The following is a 27,671-nucleotide window of genomic DNA, read 5'->3' as shown; positions in this document are numbered from 1 at the left end:
TGGCCGATTCCCCGCTGAGGTCAGTACGTGTTGCCATAGGGGCCAACATGCATGAGTCTCGTCCCGCTGAGACTATCCTGCCTAAATCTTGTTTCGCCGAGGCCGTCCTGCCTGAGTATCTTCCTGCCGAGCCAGAGCCAGAGCTTCACGTCAGTCCTGCCGAGCCAGAGCCAGAGCGTCACGTCAGTCCTGCCGAGCCAGAGCCAGAGCGTCACGTCAGTCCTGCCGAGCCAGAGCCAGAGCTTCACGTCAGTCCTGCCGAGCCAGAGCCAGAGCTTCACGTCAGTCCTACCGAGCCAGAGCCAGAGCTTCACGTCAGTCCTGCCGAGCCAGAGCCAGAGCTTCACGTCAGTCCTGCCGAGCCAGAGCCAGAGCTTCACTTCAGTCCTGCCGAGCCAGAGCCAGAGCTTCACGTCACGTCTGCCCGTCCAGAGTCTCGTCCCGCCGAGACTGAAATTGTTCCTGAGCCTGAATCTGATCCTGATCCTGAATCTGTTCCTCTTCCTGCGCCTGTGTCCTCGGACAAGATGGCCGACTCCACGCCTGTGTCCTCGGACAAGATGGCCGACTCCACGCCTGTGTCCTCGGACAAGATGGCCGACTCCACGCCTGTGTCCTCGGACAAGATGGCCGACTCCACGCCTGTGTCCTCGGACAAGATGGCCGACTCCACGCCTGTGTCCTCGGACAAGATGGCCGACTCCACGCCTGTGTCTTTGGACAAGATGGCCGACTTCACGCCTGTGTCTTCGGACAAGATGGCCACCACATCCCCTGAGCCCGTTCATGTTCCTGAACCGTCGTCTCCGCCCCGGCCGCCTGAAGGGTCGTCTCCGCCCCGGCCGCCTGAAGGGTCGTCTCCGCCCCGGCCGCCTGAAGGGTCGTCTCCGCCCCGGCCGCCTGAAGGGTCGCCTGCACAGCCTGCTCCGCCCCGGCCGCCTGAAGGGTCGCCTGCACAGCCTGCTCCGCCCCGGCCGCCTGAAGGGTCGCCTGCACAGCCTGCTCCGCCCTGGCCGCCTGCACAGCCTGCTCCGCCCTGGCCGCCTGCACAGCCTGCTCCGCCCTGGCCGCCTGCACAGCCTGCTCCGCCCTGGCCTTCTGCCCTGCCGGAGTCTTCAGGTCCCCTTCCGCTGCACGGGCCTGGCCCTCCATCCCGCCCCCGGATCCGCCTCCGCTCCACCTCCCTCCTGGACAGTTTTAGGAGCGTCTGGAATCCGCTCCTTAAAGGGGGGGCTATGTAACGATCACCAGCTGGAGTTGCCATTGAGAGCCACCAGAGGGCACTCCACATAAGACTATTATCACTCTCAAACTACATTTCCCAGAACTCACTGCCTGGACTCATTCACTGATCACATTCACCTGTACCTCATTCACTGATTGCATTCACCTTTGTCTTATCATCCTGTTAGTCTCAGTCTATATATACCTTGTTCATTCATTCACTCACGGCGAAGTCTTGTTAAGTGTTTCACTGCATTTCTGAGCGTTTCCCTGGTTTTCTTGTTTCTTGGTTTTTTGATATCTTGCCCTGTTCCCTGGATTACTCTCTTGCCTCTGGTCCCTGGATTACTCTCTTGCCTCTGGTCCCTGCCTGTTAGTTTGTTTTGTTTGTTTCTTTGTTTTGACTGCCTGCCTGTGTATGACCCTAGCCTGTACTTTGCATTACGCCTCTGGATTGCCCTCAAATAAAGCTGCGTCTGGATCCCAACCTTCAAGTCTCAGAGCAGTTCATAACAGCTAGTGTATATATATTACTTGTATATTAAAGATTATTAAAGTATTTCTGATTCTGATTATTTAGCAAGTCTATTGTAGTGTATTTTCACAACAGACTTTTGACTTATTTTCGTGTGTTCCGAGTGTGTTTTTATTAGAGATGCACCGATTGATCGGCTGGTGACCGGAATTGGCCGATTTTCACGTTATCGGCCATGACCGGCGACCGGCCGGTCAGTCTGACATATGCCGATTTCATGCCGGTCAAATGCACTCGGGCGCCGCATGATTAACCTTTTGAGCGGTACGGTCTCAAATGGGATTGTTATTTCTGTGCCCCTGAGAGTACGGCGCCACATTTAGCATGTTCAGTGACGTTGCATCACTGCCAGCAGTGTTGCCAACTTAGCGCCTTTGTCGCTATTTTTAGTGACTTTTCAGACCCCCTTAGCGACATTTTTTCAAAAAAGCGACTAGCGACAAATCTAGCTACTTTTTGGACAAACCTCAGTAACCTCTAAATGTTGCCAGCACAGTCCTGCGAGCGCGACTTTTGCTTTCTCCCTGCCGTCACACACCTCTGTCTGCGTCTACCCTGTTCAGTGAATGGCTGAGACAGGAGGAGCAGCACGGCAGCTTATAGACGTGAATGAGCAGTGTTGTTTCACGGACTTATCACTTTGTTTCATATTTAAAGAATTTAGTTTGACCATTTTATTTTCCTTTCTTTTCTTGTGCTTATCACTTGCATACTCACTATAACAGTGCTTTAGTTCAACCAGTTCCCGAACTCTCTCTCAATTCAGATAGCCTAATTTTACACATATAAAAAATAGTAATTCAATCTACTCGTCTGACAAAAAAAAATATAGTAAATTAGAACAGCTTTATTGGACATTCGGCTATATTATATTATTATGTTATACTAAAATACAGTACATGTGAGCATGATTTTAATGAGAAAAAACATTAAGCAGGCAGAACGCAAGTACGCCGCGATGACGTCATGAATATGCTACTTGACATATGACGTCATCTAGCGACATTTAGCGACTTTTAGGGGAGGCGTTAGCTACTTTCCTTTGAAAATAGTTGGCAACACTGACTGCCAGATTCAAACTGTGCTTTCGCGCGTTGGCTGGCGCTGAGCCAGAGTCGGACGCGTTCAGCGCTGTCATATATCACAACTAAGCAGTGTTTTCAACCTCATAATGTTTATTTTAGGTTTCAGATATTTAAATACACATAAGCACGAGTAAAACAATACATTTGGAGTCTGTAAAATACACACTGATGTCTGTGGAAGCAGCAATAACAATCTATTCAAATATAATTTGCCAACATGTGTTATTCATATCAGACAAACATAGTGGAAGTAACTATAAAGTTTACTCTATTCTTCTCAGTTCACCGGCCACTTTCTTGCATTTATTTCAGGAGAAACTGATGAATTCACGTGCTGTAAATCCGACTGACAGGACAACATTGCGGCGCCCATCTCATAGATCAAGATTATTTATAAAGGTTTTTAAACGACCAAACACACTCACTTACACGTATTTGAGAATCGGAATATCAGATAGGCTAGTTGATGACATGGTAAGCAAGTTTGTGAATATTTTGAATAAAAAAAGCGACACATCAGTCATACAGTATTATTGTGGCTGCGGTGACGCGTCGCCATGGAAACATTAAAGGGAACGTTCGCCTTGAAAAAACTCACTCTGGGGGTGGGGATGTCAGTTAGAATATTTTAAACTTGCGCGTGAAAGGGTTAAAGAAAAGATCGAAAATAAATATTTGTGTGTGCTGTAAAGTGGTTAGAAAAAAATTAAATCAGAATCGGCTAAAATCGGTATCGGCAGGTCAAACTCAATGAAAAATCGGAAATCGGAATCGGCCTAGTTTTTATACTTTTCTAGTATCACTCATTTAAATGGGAAGCTTTTTATATCTTGTATGTTATACCTTTTGTACCTGTCATTGTATTCATTGTTTTTATTGTTAATAAACAAACCACATCCATCCCTGCACTTCTGAAGAGCTTGCTACGTCTCTGCTCTTCCACTTACACTGCAGTCACACTTCTCCATCAAGGGACAGTCTTTGACCCCTTTAATCGATTTTTCCTTTATACCTTTATAAAATAAGTAATGCTTTCAATAAAACAATTTTCAATAAATGTGCAATGATGGTTAAAACGTAGTGATGATACTTTTAAATATTATATTAAAATGGCCAGCAGGAGGCGTCAAGTCCCTGTCTTTATACATTTACATTTACATTTAGTCATTTAGCAGACGCTTTTATCCAAAGCGACTTCCAAATTAGGACTAAATTAAGCGAGTCATCATGAGTAGACAAAAACAACGCAAGAAGTGCTCAAAATACAAAGTTCAGGCATTATTCAGAGTAGCATAAGCCCGATAAGTGTGGTTTTAAAGGGAAAGTTTTTTTTTTTTTTTTTTTTTTTTTTTTTTTATGAGGTTAAGTGCTCACGGAAGAGATGGGTTTTCAGTTGTCTTTTGAATGTTGTCAGGGATTCTGCATTCCGGATGAGGGTGGGGAGCGCATTCCACCAGCATGGAACTGTTTATGAGAATGTTCTGGAAAGTGATTTTGTGGCTCTCTGTGATGGAACCACGAGACGTCGCTCTTTGACCGATCGTAGGCTTCTGGTAGGGATGTAGACTCGTAGGAGTGAGTGAAAGTAGGAGGAAGCTGAGCCTGTGATAGATCTGTAAGCAAGCGTCAATGCCTTGAACTTGATGCGAGCAGCGAGTGGTAGCCAGTGCAGAGAGGTGAACAGAGGAGTGACGTGGGCCCTCTTGGGCTCGTTGAAGACAAGACGAGCTGCAGCGTTCTGGATCATTTGCAGAGGTTTAGTTGCACATGATGGAAGTCCGGCCAGAAGAGCATTGCAGTAGTCAAGCCTAGAAATGACCAGGGCCTGGACGAGAAGTTGTGTTGCATGCTCAGTTAGGAAAGGCCTGATCTTCCTGATGTTGTGCAGTGCAAACCTGCATGATCGAGCTGTCTTTGAAATGTGATCTGTGAAGGTCAGCTGGTCATCAAACGTTACTCCAAGATTTCTGACCGACCTTGATGGGGTGATTGATGATGAGTCTAGCTGGATAGTGAAGTTGTGCTGTAGAGACGGATTGGCAGGGAGGACGAGAAGCTCAGTCTTTGCCAGGTTGAGCTGCAGGTGATGTTCCTTCATCCATGTCGAGATGTCCGCCAGACAGCTTGAGATCCGTGCAGCTACTGTGGGATCATCTGGTTGAAATGAGAGGAAGAGCTGTGTGTCATCAGCATAGCAGTGGTAGGAGGTATGATGTGTCCCAGTGATGTGGTGTAGATGGAGAAGAGCAAGGGTCCAAGAACTGAACCCTGGGGAACCCCTGTGGTCAGTTGATGTGCTCTGGATACCTCACCTCTCCATGCGACCCTGAAGGAACTACTTGTGAGATAGGACTCGAACCAGTGGAGAGGAGTACCTGTGATGCCCAGAGATGAGAGGCTGGACATAAGGATCTGATGATTCACAGTGTCGAAGGCAGCGGACAGATCCAGGAGAATGAGAACTGAGGATTTGGAAGCAGCTTTTGCGATCCGTAGGGCTTCTGTGACCGACAGTAATGCAGTCTCAGTTGAATGCCCTTTCTTGAAGCCAGATTGGTTGACATCCAGCTGGTTGTTTAGAGACAAGAAGGATGTTACTTGGTTGAAAACAGCTCTTTCAAGTGTTTTCGCAATGAATGGTAGGAGAGAGATAGGTCTGTAATTCTCTACAGATGATGTGTTTAGTGTTGGTTTTTTAAGCAGTGGAGTAACCCGAGCCTGCTTGAATGCTGTAGGGAAAGTGCCAGTATGGAGGGATGAGTTGATGATGTGTGTGAGTGCTGGGAGAAGTGTGGGAGAGATGGCTTGTAGAAGGTGTGAGGGGATGGGGTCTAGAGGGCAGGTGGTAGGATGACTGGAGAGGAGAAGTGTAGATACTTCTTCCTCGGTTAGCGGAGAGAAGGAGGACAGAGGGATATTGGCTGTGGAAGGGGTCAGACTGGGTTCCTGTGTGTGAGGAGCTGAGAACTGACTGCTGATAGATGTTGTTTTGTTGGTGAAGAAATTCGCAAAATCGTCAGCAGTTAAAGAGGAGGTGGGTGGTGGTGGGTGGTGGTGGAGGTGGACAGAGGAGAGAGTTGAATGTCTTGAAGAGTGATCGTGTGTTGGAGGAGCTGTTGATCTTGTTGTGGAAGTATGAAGATTTTGCAGCATGAACATCAACAGAAAAGGAAGAGAGGAGAGATTTATACATACTCAGGTCAGATGTGTCTTTTGATTTGCGCCATTTCCTCTCCGCTGCCCTGAGTTCAAAGACAGACGCAGGTTATCGCACACGCACACGCTCAGTCGATCTCTGTTTAGGCTTAAGTGCAAATCCACAACGCCTCTGTACAAATCACCATGATAAAAAAAAGTCTTGTTATCATTATTAACTTATTTAACATTCAATACACATGCACAAAGTTCAAAACAAGAAGGGTATAGCCTTATGGAAAAAAAAAACGCGAATATCGTGGTTGCTGCGGTTACTAGCATTCCTCTGCGGTTACTAGCGTTCCTCTGCGGTTACTAGCGTTCCTCTGTGGCTACTAGCGGTTACTAGCGTTCCTCTGCGGTTACTAGCGGTTACTAGCATTCCTCTGCGGTTACTAGCGTTCCTCTGCGGTTACTAGCGGTTACTAGCATTCCTTTGCGGTTACTAGCATTCCTCTGCGGTTACTAGCGTTCCTCTGCGGTTACTAGCGGTTACTAGCATTCCTCTGCAGTTACTAGCATTCCTCTGTGGTTACTAGCGGTTACTAGCATTCCTCTGCGGTTACTAGCGTTCCTCTGCGGTTACTAGCATTCCTCTGCGGTTACTAGCGTTCCTCTGCGGTTACTAGCGGTTACTAGCGTTCCTCTGCGGTTACTAGCGTTCCTCTGCGGTTACTAGCGGTTACTAGCATTCCTCTGCGGTTACTAGCGGTTACTAGCATTCCTCTGCGGTTACTAGCGTTCCTCTGCGGTTACTAGCGGTTACTAGCGTTCCTCTGCGGTTACTAGCGTTCCTCTGCGGTTACTAGCGTTCCTCTGCGGTTACTAGCGGTTACTAGCATTCCTCTGCGGTTACTAGCGTTCCTCTACGGTTACTAGCGGTTATTAGCATTCCTCTGCGGTTACTAGCGTTCCTCTGCGGTTCTAGCGGTTACTAGCATGGTTACTAGCATTCCTCTGCGGTTACTAGCGTTCCTCTGCGGTTACTAGCATTCCTCTGCGGTTACTAGCGTTCCTCTGCGGTTACTAGCGGTTACTAGCATTCCTCTGCGGTTACTAGCATTCCTCTGCAGTTACTAGCGTTCCTCTGCGGTTACTAGCGTTCCTCTGCGGTTACTAGCGTTCCTCTGCGGTTACTAGCATTCCTCTGCGGTTACTAGCGTTCCTCTGCGGTTACTAGCGGTTACTAGCATTCCTCTGCGGTTACTAGCGGTTACTAGCGGTTACTAGCATTCCTCTGCGGTTACTAGCGGTTACTAGCATTCTTCTGCGGTTACTAGTGTTCCTCTGCAATATTGCGGTTATCACGACAGCCCTATTTATATGATGAACAGATTTAATTTAGTCTTTTCTTCACACTTAAACAATGATCAGCGAACATAAACAGAAGCTCAACCGAACATGCTTGACCCGCGAGAGCAAACCTCTCTCAAGCGTGCTGCGCAACACGAGAATGACCCTCGCTTCTGTTTACTGTAACTGATGTGGGAACTGATGAATGTTTATGAATAAAAGCCTAAATTCAGCCTGTTCATCATAAAGGAAGCAATCATGTCTTCACAAAATTTAGACTAAACCATTAAATTAATATGGATTAGTTTTACAATCACTTTATGAACTTTTTAAAGCGTTAAAGTGGTAGTTGCGTAGCTGTCTATGTGGGTCAGAAAGCTCTCAGATTTCATTATTAAGATCTTCATTTGTTACAGGTTTGGAACGACATGAGGGTGAGTAATTAATAAAAAGAGTTTTCATTTTTGGGTGAATTAACCCTTTAACATGTTAAAGCTAAAATTGTAGCAAAATTATCATTTAAATGCTATTTTTTCTTAATTGCATTTACACTCACAATTAAGACACTTACGATTGCATTTTTATAAATACCCGCGATGAACGTGGCAAAAGTCAATGTGGATCTAAAAAAAGGATCCCGAGCCGATCACATCCCCCCCGCCCTGTCAATCACTGCATCAAGTGCCTTAACTTTGAGTGTAAATGCTAGGAAAAATAACTTAAATTATCATTTTGCTACAATATTTGCTTGAACATGTTAAACAACTCATTTCTGTAATAAATTTTAATTGTAATTTTAAAAACGTATAAACGTTCAAATATGTTCAAATTATATGTTAAAGCTAGTGTAGTAATGCAAATTATTATATTTTTGATCTTGAATTTTTTCTCCAGATGTAGCACATATCACATGGAAAATGTAAATTCAAATACAGAAATACATTGCCATTTTACACCTTGCATTGACATTTTGCATGTTACATTTCAAATTGACATTTTGTACCTGTCCTGTATGCTACCATACTTTATGAATGTCAGAGTTTTATGTTAATTAACTTTCAATTAAGTGACAGAAATCGTTCAGATTTCATGTGAAGAGCAGTTTTACTGTGCTTTATCTAGATTGACATCACTCTATCATTATGGCAAACAAACTCTTAGGACTAAAAATTCAACCTCTCCAGAAAAGAATATCATGAGATTAATAAACTCGAATAACTCACTGTACTGAGACTCACAGCTGAGGATGCAGGGGGACTGTCAGACATGTGATGATCATCATCATCATGATCTACAAATCAAAGACACATTTACTGAGTTTCAACAAAGTTCTCTGTTAAAATGAATGACCTGTACATGACTTAGGGCAGAATCAGGTAATCGCAATCATTTAAACACAGAGAACGAGTGATCAGCTGTTTTATCTGTGCACTGTTCTGTGGCGTTCAGTTGTTCAACTGCATACAGTATTGTGGACTAATGTAAAGTACACCAGCACCTCTGGTTAAGCATTCATTTACAATCAGGGACGTCGTTAGGCCTATTTTAGGGGGGCTGAAGCTACCCCAAAATCTTCCTAAGCCCCCCTAAATGATGATAAGAACAACAATAACAATTCAATTTATCAATAACCGTATCCTCATTCATATTTAGACACAACAAATGATATATAGGCTATCCAGCTACAAAAAATATCCGAAAAGTCGGAAGTTGGACAGAAGTAACAAAGCTGCCAACTCTCACGCATTCACCATGAGACTCACGCAATTGACACTTTTCACACGCTCACGCCACACATCCATTTTCTCAAGCACAGAAAAATCGTGAAGCAAAGAGGACACGGAGACCGACAGACTAGACAGAGCAGGTTACTTTATGATATAAAAGAATCTCAACTCTCAGATTCTGTCAATTTTATTACGAAATTCAAACAATAAATACCGTTTTGGCGTTTGTAAATGTGACATGACGGATCCCTAGCGCACGTGAACAATCATCTCTACTAGCTAATAGTAAAAAAACACAAACACTGTTGAAAGATACAGTAGTAGGCTACAACTTACCGAAATGTATATTCCTCATACAAAATATCGATTAATCAGTGTTTTTTATCAGCGTGAAGAGGTCAATAACATAGCTGGAGTACAATTATGTCACATTTACCTCAGGAAAGCCATTTAATGAACATACTATAGGCTATAGCACGTATTGGCAAGAAAAAAAGAGCTATAGAGAGTATTTTGCTAAATATGTGTTCTATATTACATATTTATTATATTTTTACTTATATCATTAAATAAAGTTGTTATTATAATAAAAAAAATGCATTATATTTAATTTGAGTTATTTTTAACCTTAAATAATACTGCCAGCTGATAGGGCTCTCTGTAACACATTAGGCGAGTTGTTTTTTTCTTGAGAAAAATTAACGCCTATCTTGAGTACCTAATATTTATCCAAATGAGTTAATATTAAATCAAATCACAATAATTGAATTGAAATAATAAAAAAGCGTAGCTTACCAGAAATTGTACCATGCACCATAAAATTTACATATAATTTTACACTTATGCTATACTAAAGCCTGAAATGGGCACTTTTTGTGACAGCAACCCTATCATTTTTGATCAAAGATGTGGCTTAACTTCAGAATTTGAACTAAAATCAGTATTCTTATGATTGCTCTGAACATTTTTGACTAAGTTCAACAAACATTAAATTACTTATTCATAAACTTAAAAAAATAATTAACAAAAATGTAGGTGTTACGGGGTTGAGACTAGGGTAACAGGGTTGAAGATGGTAACGGGGTTGAAGAGACAAATACAGCTAAACATATACATAGTTGATTTTTACTCAAATTCACATTAAGATTTTCTATAAACTTAAGTTACAAATACCCTGGGGGCTAAGCCCCCCCGTCTTCCAATCCTAGTGACGCTGTTTACAATAATTACCTATTAAATGTGTACTCATGACACAGAAACTCAATTGCTTTAAAATATATTTGCAGATGGTTAATACAGACTCTATTCATAACGTTAATTAATTACGCAATTTACACTCGTTATTGTCATGTTGAGTAGCTGTAACGCTTTATACATGTTATTTGGTTAAACATAAACATAAAACCCACCTTTGAATTTCCTCTTCTCTTCATCTTATAATTCGAGTCTGGCCTCTGTGTGTATGTGTGTGTGTGTGTGTGTGTTCTGACGATAAAGAGGGCGAGCCATGGTTGTTGTGGTGCTCGTGCTCGTAATCTGAAGTTCCCGCTCTCCATCTATTTGAAAATGCAGTAACGGCTGCAGCGACCTTGGGCAATCAGTTTTATGTTGCCTAATAGCAAAGTTCATATTTTAACAGTTATAGTGGATAATGGAGAACAAACGGCATATTATGTACACGCAATGACTTAATACTAGTCAAAGATTAAAACAGGGTTCCCACACCTTGGTTAACTTCAAATTCAAGGACCTTTCAAGGACTTTCCAGGTCCAATACACTCAAATTCAAGGACTTAATGTGGGAACACATTTGTTGTGTCAAACAACAAACGTTGAGGTTCCATCGTAGTTGTTTTGTGCGCACGTGAACGTCATGGCAACGTAGCCTACAACACCAAGTACCTCACGCGGGAACGTAACGCGTAAATGCGCGTAGCTAACATAAATCAAGCAAGCTAGTAGGCCACCAAGTATTGGCAAAATAACACATTAGCGGACCGGAAGAAATAATATGTTTGTTTTTTTTCCCCAGAAAACTAAATAAACAAAATAAATTCAAGCACTTTCAAGGAACATCTATTATGTTCATTTTCAAACACTTTCCAGGGCCTTGAATGTTTTTTTCAGATTCACAAACTTTCAAGGACCCGTAGGAACCCTGTTAAAAAGTGTAATGTTAACTTAAACAAGTCAAACATGGCTAAAAAGCATTCGGTGCAAAGTTAGTTTAACTCGCTAAATTAACGTCAAGTGGCTGAAACATTTATATTTTCGACTTGTGAATTACATATAAACATAAATTATCAGAACTCACCTTTCAGTTTTGTCTTCTTCAAGTTAAATATTTCAAATAAACCAATAAACTCGACCGTGCTGCTGTAAGGATAGCCTGCTTCCAGCTGTCAGTTCGGAAAACTCCTTGGCTGAAGCGATTTCGACCAATCAGCGTCTTGTTGCTATGCAAATACTCAATACATCAACCAATCATGAATGAAACAGTAATTTGACCTATCACTGCACTCTTGATGTGAGAACAATTACATTTTTTCCAATTGCTAACACACAATTTTGCAAACTATTTTTTTCCTGGTTTTATTAAAATAAACACACTTCACCACAAAATGGCACACACTTCATTCATATCACCAGATTTTTGTCTAACCAACTACACTGTTGGGCATAAAATCACGTTAGTATGCTTTGCCATAATACTAAAACAGTTCAAATTGTAGAAAATTATTCAGATTGTGCGCATAAATATTTGCAGATACACGTACGCTGTTGAATCATTTATTTTTTAATTTTTCACCAAACAAGTCAGTGCAACATATGCACAGCAGAGATATTTACACTGGACTGAACAAAAACATGCTCACAAAAAAAAAAAAGATCACTGAAAACCATGGTTCATTTGTAGTTACTATGGTTTGACTGCAAAACCCATAGTTAAACCATGGTAACTACAAAAAAAAACATAGTTACTACAAAAAAAACATGGTTAATTTTCGTAAGGGTGGCGCTTTAACCTAGCGCACGAGCAGATCTGTTTCCTCGCTAGAGACGCGTTCAGTTGTTCCGCTTGGATTCGGACACGCCCTAAGTGAACTTGTGCCTTGCGCTTTAGACCATGCGCTTAGATCGTTAAAATAGTGTCTTATTAAACTCTACTGCATTTACATGAACTTCACCACGTTTCTTCTTCCTTCAGGTCAGATTACAGTGCTCTACTAATTTGTTAATGGAGTCACAGCAAGATCTCAGATACTAGACAGGATTTATTGATCGGCTGCGTAAAGAGAGAAAACGTGTTGATTACAAACAGAGAATGAAGAAAAAGACTTAAACAAAAGAAGATCCCAGCTCAAGTATCTGAGACTATAGTCTTTCTGTTGTTATTTACTCATGTTGCTTTAAACCAGTTTGATGTGATTGTTTTTATGGTACAGAATAAGAACACTTGAACAGACTGAATTTAAGTAATTATCCTGACAATCGTTCGCTCTGCTGCAGATCTCAAACCTGGGAACGCTTTAGATTACGGCCCGGAAAGTAAAACGAATTTACTGCTTAACTTTCAGTAATTATAGTGTACCTATAAAGCATATGTTAAGTTTGGGGAATAAAGGGGAAACAACCAGGAGAATCAACAAATTATTTATACTGTAAGTATTTTAGAACTGAGGGATACTTATTCTACTATGATACAACAATATTACATTTGGGAGCAATTTAGTGAGAACATAAACTGCGTACCTTCTTGTAATGAGAGTGTATATCTGTGCTTTATACAGTGATTTATTTTGATATCAAAAGTGCAGCTGTTTTATTTTGGGCTTTCATGTTTCAAGAAAAGTATGAGTAAAACTACTGCATTTTTTTATTTTTTTATACTGGGGAAATATACTCTTGTTCCATGTAGTTTCAGGGTAAGCGCAATAAAAACACATTGTCAGTCTTTAGAGATGCTCTTGTGCTTCAGTTCAGTCTCAAGATGTTTTTCTTGCAAAATGAATCTGTTTTGTGTGCAAGAGGGGAAACATCATCAAGAGCCCATATTCTGCCCTTTCTCAAACTCTTGATGTTGTTTCTCTACTAGAACAGGTTTTCCTGCTTGAATGTTGATTCTTTCCTCATATTCTCCATTGTTGCGGCTCCTCTCTTCCCAGTCTGTCAGTAACGCTCTGTTTACTTCCTGTCTCTATGAAGCCCCTCCTTCTGAAAAGCACACTGTGCTCTGATTGGTCGGCTGGAGCAGTGTGTTGTGATTGGTCGAGTGTGTTTGGGAAATGCCCCGCCCCTTACCATAACCACAAGTTTCAACACAATACTAAATCAACCAGGCCCCGCCCCTTTATTATGCAAATGAATTATTTAAATCAGGAATATTGTGACGTGTTCGTTCCCAGAAGAAACTCAAGATACAATGGAGGCGTTTCAGGAGTTCAGAAACACTGACACTGATATAGAGAAGAACTCATGATCAAACAACAACATTACACACTAAAGACAGATAAAAATGGACAAAAGCAGAATCAGACCTCTATAATTCACTGCTCGTCGATGAGCTTGTGGACAGGGCCGTGGGGCGAGGGGAATCCACTCATTTCCCACTCACTGATCCTGGTTTAATCACGGGACTCGTGAACTCAAGCGGCGAGTTACTGAAGCACAGCTACAGCTTCTGCCGAATGCATTATCCAGCACAGAACTGAGAGCTGCTCTTTCTCTGAACTATAAACAGCAGTGAAGACTCTAGGTCCAGATCCTGGGACAGTCCTGCAAACTCTAGAGACGCTCCTAAAACTCCCTCTGAGATTGAGAATAATGCACTGGCCCAGGTCGAGTGTTTCTGGCCTGTTTTATAAGACAGTGACTCAAGCATCTCCATTCAACACACGCTCCCCTGAGACTGACAGCGTGTCCACACACAGAAGACCAGAGGCCTGTAGAAACGGCCCTCAGTGGGACTCGGTCCTCAGAGCTGTCGGATGAGTGATGGGACACTGGTGGGAAAGTTTGGATGGTAAAAAATTAACCGTGGCGCTCTGACACTTTTATTTCTTCCCGGATCAGGGTCAGCGCTGCTTGACCAGGTCTATCATTGACATAGTTTTATCATTCTTTTCTTTAGAAAACAAAACAAAACAAAAATAAATGATGAAATACTAAAGTTGTTATAATTGCAAATTGATATGAAGCTCTTTCTTCACACAGAACTCTTCAGTCATCTTTAAACTAGTGAGGAAGAGTTGAGATGTGATTTACTCTCAACAAACCAGCTCAACTTTTGTGATGAATAATCTGATCATTTATTTAAAGATGCAAATAAAAATGTGAAAAAAGGCAAACACCTTTCATTTTTAAAAGATTTAATTCAGCTGATTATCAAAAATAGACATTAACTCATGATTATGTTATATATATTTTTGTGCATTGAATTCCCAGCAAAATAACAGCCCATGATATCAGATATGTATAATTTATGCCATAATGTGAGAATTTGGTGTAAACTCACTGTCAGCCGTAACAGTTCGGCTCATAACTGCCACACACACCAGATCACACAATAGATATGGCTGCATTTTTTTTTTAAAATTCTTTACAAAATGATCCTGAACAATCCTGAAGCCATCAGCGTTTGCTGGGATGCTTTTTCAGATTTGTTTCATTTTTTACTTTAAATGACTCATATCACTATAGTAATATCAGTGGGATATTTCAGGGTTAAATTAAACTCGGACACATACCTCTGTTCCTCAGACGAGCTGAACTCCTGATGTAAACGCACTGAATCCTTCAGGAATGATCTGGGGTGTGTGATGCGGTGTCACTCCTGTTTCTGAACTGTGTGTGAACAGAACCGGATGAATGCATGTGAAGCAGAACAGATAACAGTGAACCCAGAATGATGTTTCAGTGTCAAAGGCTAATCTGTTTTGTCCAGCTGTGTTGGACGGGATGGCCAGTGCTTCTCTACGGCTGACCAACACAGTGTTTGAAGGACTGGATGCTCTTCATTAAACACAATAGTTGTTTGGGGATTGTTAATTGTAAGAGTGTTAAATACTTGAATCCCATGGCACACTTGGAGGTTAGTGAACTCCAGAACCTGTTGGAGAACATCTGGACTGGCCTTGCTTTAAATCACAAGAAATACAATTGCTTGTCATTGTAAAATAACACAACAGACATGTTTTCACAGTCATTTTTCATTACTAATGTCTCATGTCGTTCAATCACCTTTGTAAATACATAAATATAGAAAAACATCACATGTAAACAACCAGCTTCAAATATTTGAAGATTCATTGAAATTGCACACATGATTTCTCATAGGGAAAAATGAGTAAACGAGAGCTGGAGGAGAGTGAGGATGAGATGAATGCATTTCAGTTCTCTTTCATCAAGAAAGAGGAGCATTTGATCAACAAGATAAAAAATATAAAACTTTAAATTCATTACACATATATACAGTGTTGCACAAGAAGATATTCACAGAGTCTTTATGCTGCTCTTCAGGGAAACCATTGGAATGGTGAATCCATTTCCTCAGTATATGTTCATCAGTTCTCAAACCAGCCTAGAAAACTGCAGTCGCTCAAGAGTTTATATTCCAACCCATCCCATAGTTTCAGACCCCAATAAGACATAAAGATGACACACACACACACACACCCAACTGAGGGGGAATTCACTCAGAACGCAGTGCAGGTTCAGGAATGATAACTGAATCGCTCTGAAAGCCCTCAACCACACCGTCTGTTATAACGCTCTTCTCCATTCGATGAAGAACTGAAGCGATACAGAATCATCTCTTCTGAATAAACATCTGGACGCAGGAATAGTGCGACGGTAGCTTTACCAGGCCAATTTATGAATTCACACTGAGAACGATGACTATAAACATAATGATAACTATATCAGAGTACAAACTAACTCCCAATATCACTCCGTTCATTACACACACGCTGCAGTTTGGCGTCTGTCGCTTTAAATGCTTGAGCTCATTAAAGCAGGATGGATTCTGATTGGCTGTCAATGTTTTTATAATGCATCAGCTGGAAAAATCCATTGACTCTGCTTATCTTTATATTTAGATAATTTCTTTAGAACCGTATCATTATAGTGATCGTCCCTGATGAGCACGGGTTTAAAGGCGCAATCTAAAACAAGCGTACTTTACTGAGAAAATAGACGTGTTTAGCTGAAAATTGGATGATTTGCAAGATTTAACAGGGTTTTTTATACTGAAATATGGGACCTTGGACTACAAAACATTTCCATTGATGTATGGTTTATTAGGATAGGACAATATTTGGCCGAGATACTACTATTTGAAAATCCGGAATCTAAGGGTGCAAAAAAACTATTTTTTATATATATATATTTACGGTAGAAAATGTACAAAATTCTTCATGGACTATGATTTTAACTTAATATCCTAATGATTTTTGGCATAAAAGAAAAATCAATAATTTTGACCCAGACAATGTATTGTTGGCTGTTGCCACAAATATACCCATGCGACTGGTTTTGCGGTCCAGGGTCACATATAACGTTCTAGTTTTGTTCTAGTTCAATCAGCTGCAAACAAACCCGTTTTGTTTGCAGCCGATTGATGATGATAACGTTCTAGATGGTTTGGTGAATTCCCCCTGACTCTTCCCCTGTTCTGGATATGGCAAGGCGAGTAACAGTAATAATGATGATGTGTATGGGGTGTTGGATCAGCCCTATACAGTGCTCTCCATGACCCAGTCAGCGCTCCCGCCGGAGCCTTTGCTCCCGCCGCTGTCCCCGTCCTCATCGCAGCGCAGCAGCGTGCCGTTCACTGACAGACTGCGTTTGGCCCAGATGCTGCTGATCCGCCGCGGGTACGAGCACAGCTGCTGCGCACGGGACACGGTGAAGTCGCCGGTGTCGAACGAGTGGCTCCTCCGGGGTCTGGAGGGCAGAGGCGATGCGAGTAACCTGCTGATCCGTGAGTCCAGAGTCCGGCCTAGCAGCGGCTCCCGGTCCGTAGACTCCGGAGTCGGGAGAGCAGGAGCAGGGCCCCCGGACGGGAGCGGCTCCGAGGACGGGCCCCGCAGCTCCACAGACGTGAAGGCCCCCAGCAGCTGGTCCAGGGTGTGCCGGGGTCTGTGCGGCGCCGCCCTCAGGACGCTGGCGAGGGCACTGTTGGGGCTGTAGGGGGGAGAGTCTCCTGAACCTGAGGAGGAAGAGGAGGAGGAGGACAGGCTGCTCTGCAGAGAACCAGACTTGAACTGGACCACTCTGTCCTGCTGGGTCGCTTTGGGTTTGGGCCGCAGCAGAGGAACACCGTTCTGCCCCAGCCGTCCCCCGTTGGGCTGAGAGTAGGAGTCGGTGCTGTCGCTCATCTTGCTGACCGGAGCTTCAGCCTCAGCGCTCCCTCCGTCTCTTGCCTTGTAGCGCAGCACGAGGATCCCGATGAACAGCAGCAGCGTGGCCACGATCACTCCTCCCACCACCAGGATCATGGTGCCGCCCAGCAGCTGCCCGTGCAGAGCCTGGCACCGGGGGAGCCCCTCGCCAGTGTGGAAGCGCACGCAGCCCACAACGCTGGTGGCCGTGAGCGTGGAGGCAGAGTCGTCCCAGGCCGCCAGCACACACAAGTCGTACCGACACCCCGACACCAGGCTGGACACCCTGAACGCCTGACTGGAGGGAGGAATCATCCTGCGGACACACAACCACAGACTCATCACACACACATCATCTCATCAGCTGATCCACTGCGTTCATACAGTATAAACAGGCTTTGATAGAAGCAAACAACACATTTGACATGTACACTAACATTCAAAAGTTTGGGATCGGTATGTTTTTTTTGTCTCTAGTCTATTCTGCTCACCAAGGCTGCATCTGATTGAAAATAGAGTGAAAGTACAGTGAAGTAGATTACGGGTTTGCAATAAGAATCTAATGGCTCAGAACTCGCATTTGCCGAGGCAGTTCTCATCTGACCTTTGAGGAGTTAGATGTCTGTATTTATATAGTATTTAGACTTTCATCTAGACTGTGTTTACTTGTCTGGTTGATCTTTGGCTGCATTTAATTCTGAGGAAATAAATGCTGCAATTCCTGGGAGGAAATTAATAACACCTCATTATACAGTGCCCATCTCCCTTCGGTGCCCTCAGGTGCCGTTCTGCCAACCCCACTCCCTCGTGTGCTTCGGGGCGCAGCGGTCTCCAGCGAGTTCTAGTCTCAGTGTCTGACTCCCAGAAGGAGGATTTAAGAGAGGTCAGTTAGGTTGTTTCCTGCTGGTCATCCGTTTCATGACGCTGGATTGGCTTCTTGAGCTATCCTAGAGACCAGTCTCGAGAGGCTGGTTCCTTTAGTAGTCTCAGCCATCATGGGATGAGACCGATCTGAGGACAGTCATTATCTCGAAGAAGGCTTCGACTAAGAAGAAGTCCTGGCGCAGAGGCTGTCAGACTTCTGAGGGCAGTCCCCTCCAGGGAGAAACAGTTCCACCTCATTACACGGTGCCCGTTTCTCCTAGAGGGCGATCCTCCGAGTCTGTTCAACCAATACCAGAGGCCAGTTTCGAGAGACTTGTCCCCTTAGCAGATTTTCTGGCAGTGAGGAAACTACTGCCAAATATACCTCGTTGGGTCCTGATCATAATTGAAAAGGGTTACAGAATTCAGTTCGGTTCTTGTCCGCCCAGTCCGCCCAGGCTCTGGTTATGGAGCAAAAAGGTTCAGACTCTTCTATGAAAGGAGGCGATAGAAAGGGTTCCTCCTCCCAGCAGGGAGTAAGGGTTTTACAGCCGTTACTTCATTGTTCCAAAAAAGGATGGAGGGTTGCGTCCTATTCTAGACCTGCGTTAACTAAACTGCACAGTTGTAAACTCAAGTTCAAAATGCTTATGCTCAAACAGATGGTGTCAAGTTACTGAGGTTCGCTTTCGGGGGCGTACCAATATCGGGTTCTTCCCTTCAGCCTAGGTTTATCACCCTGCACTTTCACGAAATGAGTGGATGCAGCTCCGGCTCCCCTGAGACTCCAGGGCATCCATGTGTTGAATTATATCGACAACTGGCTGATTATAGCTCAACCAGATGGCAGCTCGGCATTAAGATGTCATTCTGTCTCAAATGAGAAAGTTGAGCTGAGGCTCAACACCAAAAAGAGTGTGCTCCGATCAAAAGTTTGGGAACAGTAATATATATATATATATATATATATATATATATATATATATATAAGAGGTGGGCATAGATAATTTTTTTTAATCTAGATTAATCTAGATTAATTTTGAAATTAATCTAAATTAATCTAGATTAAAATGGCTCATTTGAGTTCTGCCGAAGGCATTCAGAATATGTGTGCTACCCAAATAATGACTATAAAAGTAAGTCTTTGAGAACGGGTTTCTCAAGCCAGGTGGCGCATTAGACCAGGGGCTCATCTCCTGTTTCCAAAATGCATCACAAACTGCTTGAGAAAGCTGTTCTACTCATAGACTGTAAAGGTTACTACTGTACTGTTACCGTCCGTAGGCAACATTAGGCAGGCCTATGTTATTATCAACTACTATAGGCTATCAATTAGGGATGGGCGATACGGCCTAAAATCCATATTGTGATATACATTGCAGCCTCTTGCGATAACGATATATATTATAATAAAACCATTTCAGAACAGGTTACACAGACCCTGCTAAACAACTGCTAAATGTATTTTTTTTTAAAGGGTGTATGTAGTTTTGAGAACATATATTGTGCAAAACTGTAAGTATACAACATAATTTTGCAGATAAATAAAATTTAAGTACACTAGCTGCAGAGACTTAAGTAGCTAGGTCTAATGTTTATTATGGCTTGGAGCTTATGAAACCCCAAATTTAAAATTAGAATATTGTCTAACTGATGTCTTTTCAGTTAAAAAGAAACACAACAACGATTCTTAAAATCGGGCGCAGACAGAGATTATGTGCTACACCACTAAGATATATTGGGTATTCAGTGATATGTTTCATTTTGAATTTGAGGTGGTAGAACGGATTAGTCGCGTGTTAACTTACCGAACTGTTACCCACACACTCTGTCTATATAGTTTGCTGCTGCTCGTCAGATGGCTTAAATCCGAACCAAGTCCAAATAATGGATGTTGCACCGATCTTTTTCACCAGCTTTCACTTTCAGCCGTGTTTACTTAAGATGACGACGAATATGATGCGTTGCAGCCGGGTGTACCTCGCGGCCGCGGGTAGATTGCGTCATCATAGCTTGTGTAGCATAGAGCCAGCTCCCAACCCAACTTGGAGAATAGATTAACGGCGATATTTTTTTATCGCCCGATAAGAGTCTTGCGTTAACGCAGCACGTTAACGCCGATAACGGCCCACCACTAATATATACAGTATATATATATATATATTAGGGTGCATCAAAAAACACAATTCTTGTTTTTCAAGAATATTTTTGTTTTTCACAAAAATCTCACAATTCACAATTCCACAATGCATGGAAGTGGAAGCATGGAAGTGGAAACATCATTCTTTGTGGATGATTTTCTGCAAAGGGGACAGGACGACTGCACCGTATTGAGGGGAGGATGGATGGGGCCATGTATCGCGAGATCTTCCCTCAGTAAGAGCATTGCAGATGGGTCGTGGCTGGGTCTTCCAGCAGGACAACGACCCGAAACACACAGCCAGGGCAACTAAGGAGTGGCTCCGTAAGAAGCATCTCAAGGTCCTGGAGTGGCCTAGCCAGTCTCCAGACCTGAACCCAATAGAAAATCTTTGGAGGGAGCTGAAAGTCCGTATTGCCCAGCGACAGCCCCGAAACCTGAAGGATCTGGAGAAGGTCTGTATTGAGGAGTGGGCCAAAATCCCTGCTGCAGTGTGTGCAAACCTGGTCAAGAACTACAGGAAACATATGATCTCTGTAATTGCAAACAAAGGTTTATGTATCATATGTTAAGTTCTGCTTTTCTGATGTATCAAATACTTATGTCATGCAATAAAATGCTAAATAATCACTTAAAAATCATACAATGTGTTTTTCTGGATTTTTGTTTTAGATTCTGTCACTCAGTTGAAGAGTACCTATGATCAAAACTACAGACTTCTACATGCTTTGTAAGTGGGAAAACCTGAAAAATTGGCACTGTATCAAATACTTGTTCTCCCCACTGTAGATGTCTCATGTGTATTGAGAGTAGCTTTGTAGTTGTTACAGTAAATTAACAGGGTAAGGCCACGTGAACATGTCCCATTGACCTCCATTCATTTTGTCTATAGGACAAATGAATGGAGAATCTTGAAAGTTGAATTCTGAGAAATGCCCAAGTTGCCCAAAGGGCAAACAAACAACTTTTACTTTGATAACCCTATAGAACATGTTACTGTATAAAAGTTCACTGTACTCAACATTTCCAGGTCAACCTTTTGGCAATTAGACTAAAAATTGCACATTTTTCGAAATTTTGCCAAAGTTCATGTGTTATGTGGCACCCCTAAATCTCAATGAAATTCCTCAAAACTTTGCAAAAGTCATTTTTATGTTAATTGGAACAAAATGCAATGCCAGCCAAATTGATATTTTAAAATTAAAATTTCCCATTCAAATTTGATGCACCCTAATACACAGTATACATATATGTATATATGTATATATATATATACATTAGGGTGCATCAAAAAACACAATTCTTGAATTTTGATATGGCTGGGTGCTAAAAGTGTTCCATTATATGTAGAAACAACACATGCAAAATATTTTTCCAGTACATGATGATTTAGGGGTGCCACCGCACATTTGTTTTTGTTGGATAAAGTGGTCAACAGTGCTCAATGGTCACAATGGAGATCTGAGGTAAACAATACTACAGCTCAAGAAAACTGAGGTGATCTTTCTGTTTGAGGTGATCTTTCTGTGTTGGGTATGTATTATTACACATTACTATCATATCTGTAGTTGTGTCTTTGTATACTTATTTATCATAAGTCATTTAAGTCATATTTATAGGTATTTGGTGCTCATTACATCTAGCTAACATTAGCTAGCAACAGTTTGCTAACAACAGTTAGCTATCTATGTTAGCTAAGCTATTAAGCTTAACATCAACAGTATTCTAGAGTGGACAATGTCATATTCAGAGTATACAGTGGGGAGAACAAGTATTTGATACACTGCCGATTTTGCAGGTTTTCCTACTTACAAAGCATGTAGAGGTCTGTATTTTTTATCATAGGTACATTTTAACTGTGAGAGACGGTATCTAAAACAAAAATCCAGAAAATCACATTGTATGATTTTTAAATAATTAATTTGCATTTTATTGCATGACATAAGTATTTGATCACCTACCAACCAGTAAGAATTCCGGCTCTCACAGACCTGTTAGTTTTTCTTTAAGAAGCCCTCCTGTTCTCCAATCATTACCTGTATTAACTGCACCTGTTTGAACTTGTTACCTGTATAAAAGACACCTGTCCACACACTCAATCAAACAGACTCCAACCTCTCCACGATGGCCAAGACCAGAGAGCTGTGTAAGGACATCGGGGATAAAACTGTAGACCTGCACAAGGCTGGGATGGGCTACAGGACAATAGGCAACAGCTTGGTGAGAAGGCAACAACTGTTGGCGCAATTATTTGAAAATGGAAGAAGTTCAAGATGACGGTCAATCTCCCTCGATCTGGGGCTCCATGCAAGATCTCACCTCATGGGGCATCAATGATCATGAGGAAGGTGAGGGATCAGCCCAGAACTACACGGCAGGACCTGGTCAATGACCTGAAGAGAGCTGGGACCACAGTCTCAAAGAAAACCATTAGTAACACACACCGTCATGGATTAAAATCCTGCAGCGCACGCAAGGTCCCCCTGCTCAAGCCAGCGCATGTCCAGGGCCATCTGAAGTTTGCCAATGAAAATAGAGCTTTTTGGTCTAAACTCCACTCGCCGTGTTTGGAGGAAGAAGAAGGATGAGTACAACCCCAAGAACACCATCCCAACCGTGAAGCATGGAGGTGGAAACATCATTCTTTGGGGATGCTTTTCTGCAAAGGGGACAGGACAACTGCACCGTACTGAGGGGAGGATGGATGTGGCCGTGTATAGCGAGATCTTGGCCAACAACCTCCTTTCCGCAGTAAGAGCATTGAAGATGGGTCGTGACTGGGTCTTCCAGCATGACAACGACCCGAAACACACAGCCAGGGCAACTAAGGAGTGGCTCCGTAAGAAGCATCTCAAGGTCCTGGAGTGACCTAGCCAGTCTCCAGACTTGAACCCAATAGAAAATCTTTGGAGGGAGCTGAATGTCCGTATTGCCCAGCGACAGCCCCGAAGCCTGCAGGATCTGAAGAAGGTCTGTATGGAGGAGTGGGCCAGAACCCCTGCAGTGTGTGCAAACCTGGTCAAGAACTACAGGAAACGTATGATCTCTGTAATTGCAAACAAAGGTTTCTGTACCAAATATTAAGTTCTGCTTTTCTGATGTATCAAATAATTATGTCATGCCATAAAATGCAAATTAATTACTTAAAAATCATACAATGTGATTTTCTGGATTTTTGTTTTAGATTCTGTCACTACTTCTGTCAGTTGAAGAGTACCTATGATCAAAATTACAGACTTCTACATGCTTTGTAAGAGAAAACCTGAAAAATCTGCAGTGTATCAAATACTTGTTCTCCCCACTGTAGATGTCTCATGTGTATTGAGAGTAGCATTGTAGTTGTTACAGTAAATTAACAGGGTAAGGCCACGTGAAAATGTCCCATTGACCTCCATTCATTTTGTCTATAGGACAAATGAATGGAGAATCTTGAAAGTTGAATTCTGAGAAATGCCCAAGTTGCCCAAAGGGCAAACAAACAACTTTTACTTTGATAACCCTATAGAACATGTTACTGTATAAAAGTTCACTATACTCAACATTTCCAGGTCAACCTTTTGGCAATTAGACAAAAAATTGCACATTTTTCGAAATTTCGCCAAAGTTCATGTGTTAGGTGGCACCCCTAAATCTCAATGGAATTCCTCAAAACTTTGCAAAAGTCATTTTTATGTTAATTGGAACAAAATGCAATGCCAGCCAAATTGATATTTTGAAATTAAAATTTCCCATTTAAATTTGATGCACCCTAATATATATATATATATATATATATATATATATATATATATATATTACTGACTCCAACTTTTGATCGGTAGTGTTTTATATTTATTAATGTTTAATAATTTATTTCAGATAAATGCTGTTCTTTTGAACTTTATATTCATCAAAGAATCATGAAAAATGAACACAACTGCTTTCAACATTGATAATAATCATAAATGGTTCTTGAGCATCAAATCATCATATTAGAGTGATTTCTGAAGGGTCATGTGACACTGAAGACTGGAGTAATGATGCTGAAAATTCAGCTTTGATCACAGGAATAAATTACACTTTACTATATATTCACATAGAAAACAGCTGTATTGAATTGCAATATTCCTTTTTTGTATTTTTAATCAAATTAATGCAGCCTTTGTGAGCAAAAGAGATTTCTTTTAAAAACATAAAAAAATCATTAGTGTATGATTGAAGTACATTTGGCAAGCTTGAACCTCAGGCATTGTTATTTATTACGATACGCCACACACTGATGTTGGAAACGCAACGTGGAAGTAGTATTAACAAAACAAAAGTATTGTGATCAATAACCCAAACAACTACATCTGAATTCAGAATGATGAAAAACATTGCTATCCACCCACTGTCTCTCTCTAGATGACTGTCCCATCCCACGATCTCCACCAGAGGGCGCTCTTTACCTCTGACTTCCACCAGAGGGCGCTCTTTACCTCGGCTTTATCTACAGCACAACTCCCACAACCACTGCTGGACTAATCCTGCTCAGATTACTGTTATTTTATCCTTTACTCTTGCCTGTTTAAGCCCTGTGTATTAACTCTTACTTAATTAAGTCTTGTGTTTCTATTACGCTGCCATTCTGAGCGTTATCCTGATTTCCTGCGTCCAGGTTTTCTGATTCTCTGCCAGTTTTCTGGATTACCCTTTTGTCTGTGCTTTCTGCCCGGTTGTTCATGTGGACTGTGTGTTTGACCTTTGGCCTGTTATATGGATTACGATTCTGGATTGTCCCAATAAAGCTGCATTTGGATCTTCAAACCAAGTCTCAGAGCACTTCGTAACAATTCTACATGTTATCTGTATTAATGATCAGTGTTTCTGCCTTGTTTCAAATCAAGACGGCTCTTCTAACGTCACTTGGCCACTCGTGTTTCAGCTAATATGAAGATATTCCCACTGGAAAACAACTTCTCCCAGTGTTTCATGTGTTGAACTAGTAATCCCAATACTTCTGATTCACTCGAAGGGCACATTATTTATCTAGCAGATGCTTTGTTATGCAAATCAGGAAAAGAGGAGATGAAAATTCAGACAGCAGCAGACGCTCAGATCTAACATATCACAGAAACGTGAAAAACAAACAAAAAAACAGAAGATTGTGCATCCTATTTAAATCAGATTTTGTGTTTAAATGTGTTTGGAGTGTCAGATCATATTTCAGGACGTTCATTGTGACTGCCGGACTGTGGCGTCACACAGAGTTCACTATATATTAGTCTAAATCAAGTGCACTATTTTTGCTCTTTTCCCAGGAAGTAAACTGCTGCTGTCTGAGGTCTACCGTACACAACGGCATCAGTCAAGTCAAGTCAAGTCATCTTCATTTATATAGCGCTTTTAACAATGTAGATTGTTTCAAAGCAGCTTTACAGAGATAAGCGTATAATTTAAGGTAACAGAGATTGTTTTGGCTTTATAGCGGTTCTTTAATAAAGTTATTTTCCAGCTAAAGTTAGTTTTGATTGATTTGCTTCCGTCGCAACGATCATTTGTTATTAAATTAGGGGCCGCTAAGACGACACCATTCTCTCTACACAGACTTTAAACGCGAACCTGTGAGAAACGTTGATGGCGTTCACATGCGCATTAAGAATGGGTTCTATAGTTATGTGCGTTTGAATATATGTGCGCAGGTTTGGTTTGGCGCGTTAACAGGCTAGCGAATTACTAGCGTGTTGTGCTAGTAGTACTAGTAACGGAAGCTAGCGATGTCAGGTTAATCTGAGATGTTGGGTAAGATGTATTTTAGTAGTATAAACAACTAGAAATTGTAGTAAATGATGGTTCAATACAATACAATACAATATTTATTTATAAAGCACATTTAAAAACAACCGAGGCTGACCAAAGTGCTGTACATGGCAGAGAATAAAATGCAGAGCAGTACAGAAGAAAAAAAATAAAAAAAAATAATAATAATAAATAAATAAATAAATAAATAAATAAAAATAAACAACTGAAAAAAATAAAAAATAAAAAAATAAAAATAAACAGTGGTCGTATCAGAATCAAGAAGCATCAAAAGCAAGAGAGAACAAAAAAGTCTTTAAAGAAGACTTGAAGATGGAAACTGAAGGAGCCAGTCTGATATAAAGAGGCAGACTGTTCCAAAGTTTTGGGCCTGCAGTCGCAAAAGCACGGTCGCCTCGTTTTTTCAGTCTGGATCTAGGCACGATGAGAAGGCAGTGATCACTGGATCTCAAGGTACGAGAAGGAGTGTACAGACAGAGCAAATCGGTCAGGTACTTAGGGGCCAAATTATTAAGAGCTTTATACACAAATAGTAAAATTTTAAAATCAATTCTAAATTTGACAGGTAGCCAATGGAGTTTGAATAAGATAGATGTTCTTTGTTCAAAACAAAGAAATACGAGGCTTAAACGGAGCTTACAGAACCGAAGCAAACACACTCACAGCAGGCAGCGAAGCAGACAGGAGCAATCGATCAGACAGTGGTCTCGCGCATCCAGTCGCTCCACTTCTGAAATGCTCCTGGTGTGGAGCATCAGGAGTTATGTTGATGGTAACGGTCCAATTCAATGAAGACATTTAGGAAAGGTACTTGTGTAGTTATGGATTTGCCAATGCTAGAGGCATCAATTATGTATTAAAGTCCCCCTGTGGTGTAAATCCAGCTTTTAATGTTGTTTATATGTCTATGTGGTGTGTTTAATCTGCTTTAAGACAAACCATGTGTAAATTCATAAGTCGATAGCATTGCTGAGTATTTCCTCCTTAAAACTGCAGTGAACCAAAGACAGTCTCAAAAACACGCTTTGAAATCGCTGGTGTTTCTGACGTCACAAACTACCTTGTAACCAATCAGATCAACGTGCCGGTGGGCTTCAGCATATCATTAACAGTGAACTAGCAGGGGAGTCTCGAGAGATGCCAGGTTATCCCGGGATATTTTTCTGTTGATATGGAAAATCGTGAAGATTTAGCAATATAGCGGGAGTATAATGTATTACGATGTTATGATGAACTACATGCCTTTTTCCGCTGACGTTCTGCGTTGTTCAAAGCGTTTCTGATGATTGTTACATTCAATATATTTTAAGGCATGAATAATTTAAAGGAAAAAACATTTAAATATGTAATTTTGGTGATCAAAGTTGAGTTTTAAGGGATAAAATCATTTACTACTACTATTGACTTCCACAATCAGCCCCTCTGTATTCTGACATTGATCACAGTCTG

The 27,671-nt window shown here is 41.7% G+C and overlaps 2 protein-coding genes across 3 annotated transcripts in view; one reads left to right on the top strand and one right to left on the bottom strand.

The window, feature by feature from the left end:
• Positions 1–27,671, top strand: part of rpf2 (ribosome production factor 2 homolog) — a 223,885-nt gene that overhangs the window by 145,223 nt on the left and 50,991 nt on the right. The window lies entirely within an intron of this gene.
• Positions 14,474–27,671, bottom strand: part of lrfn2b (leucine rich repeat and fibronectin type III domain containing 2b) — a 110,325-nt gene continuing 97,127 nt past the window's right edge. For both annotated transcript variants that reach the window (XM_084091608.1, XM_084091609.1), the window contains one exon: positions 14,474–17,756. In XM_084091608.1, the coding sequence (XP_083947734.1) occupies positions 16,793–17,756 (964 nt within the window). In that variant the 3' untranslated portion in view covers positions 14,474–16,792. The remainder of the gene's footprint in view (positions 17,757–27,671) is intronic.

Source organism: Abramis brama (genome assembly GCF_963993115.1).
Source record: "Abramis brama genome assembly, chromosome: 18".
In the NCBI taxonomy this organism is placed as follows: Eukaryota; Metazoa; Chordata; class Actinopteri; order Cypriniformes; family Leuciscidae; genus Abramis; species Abramis brama.
This window is presented reverse-complemented; position numbering and strand designations above follow the sequence as displayed.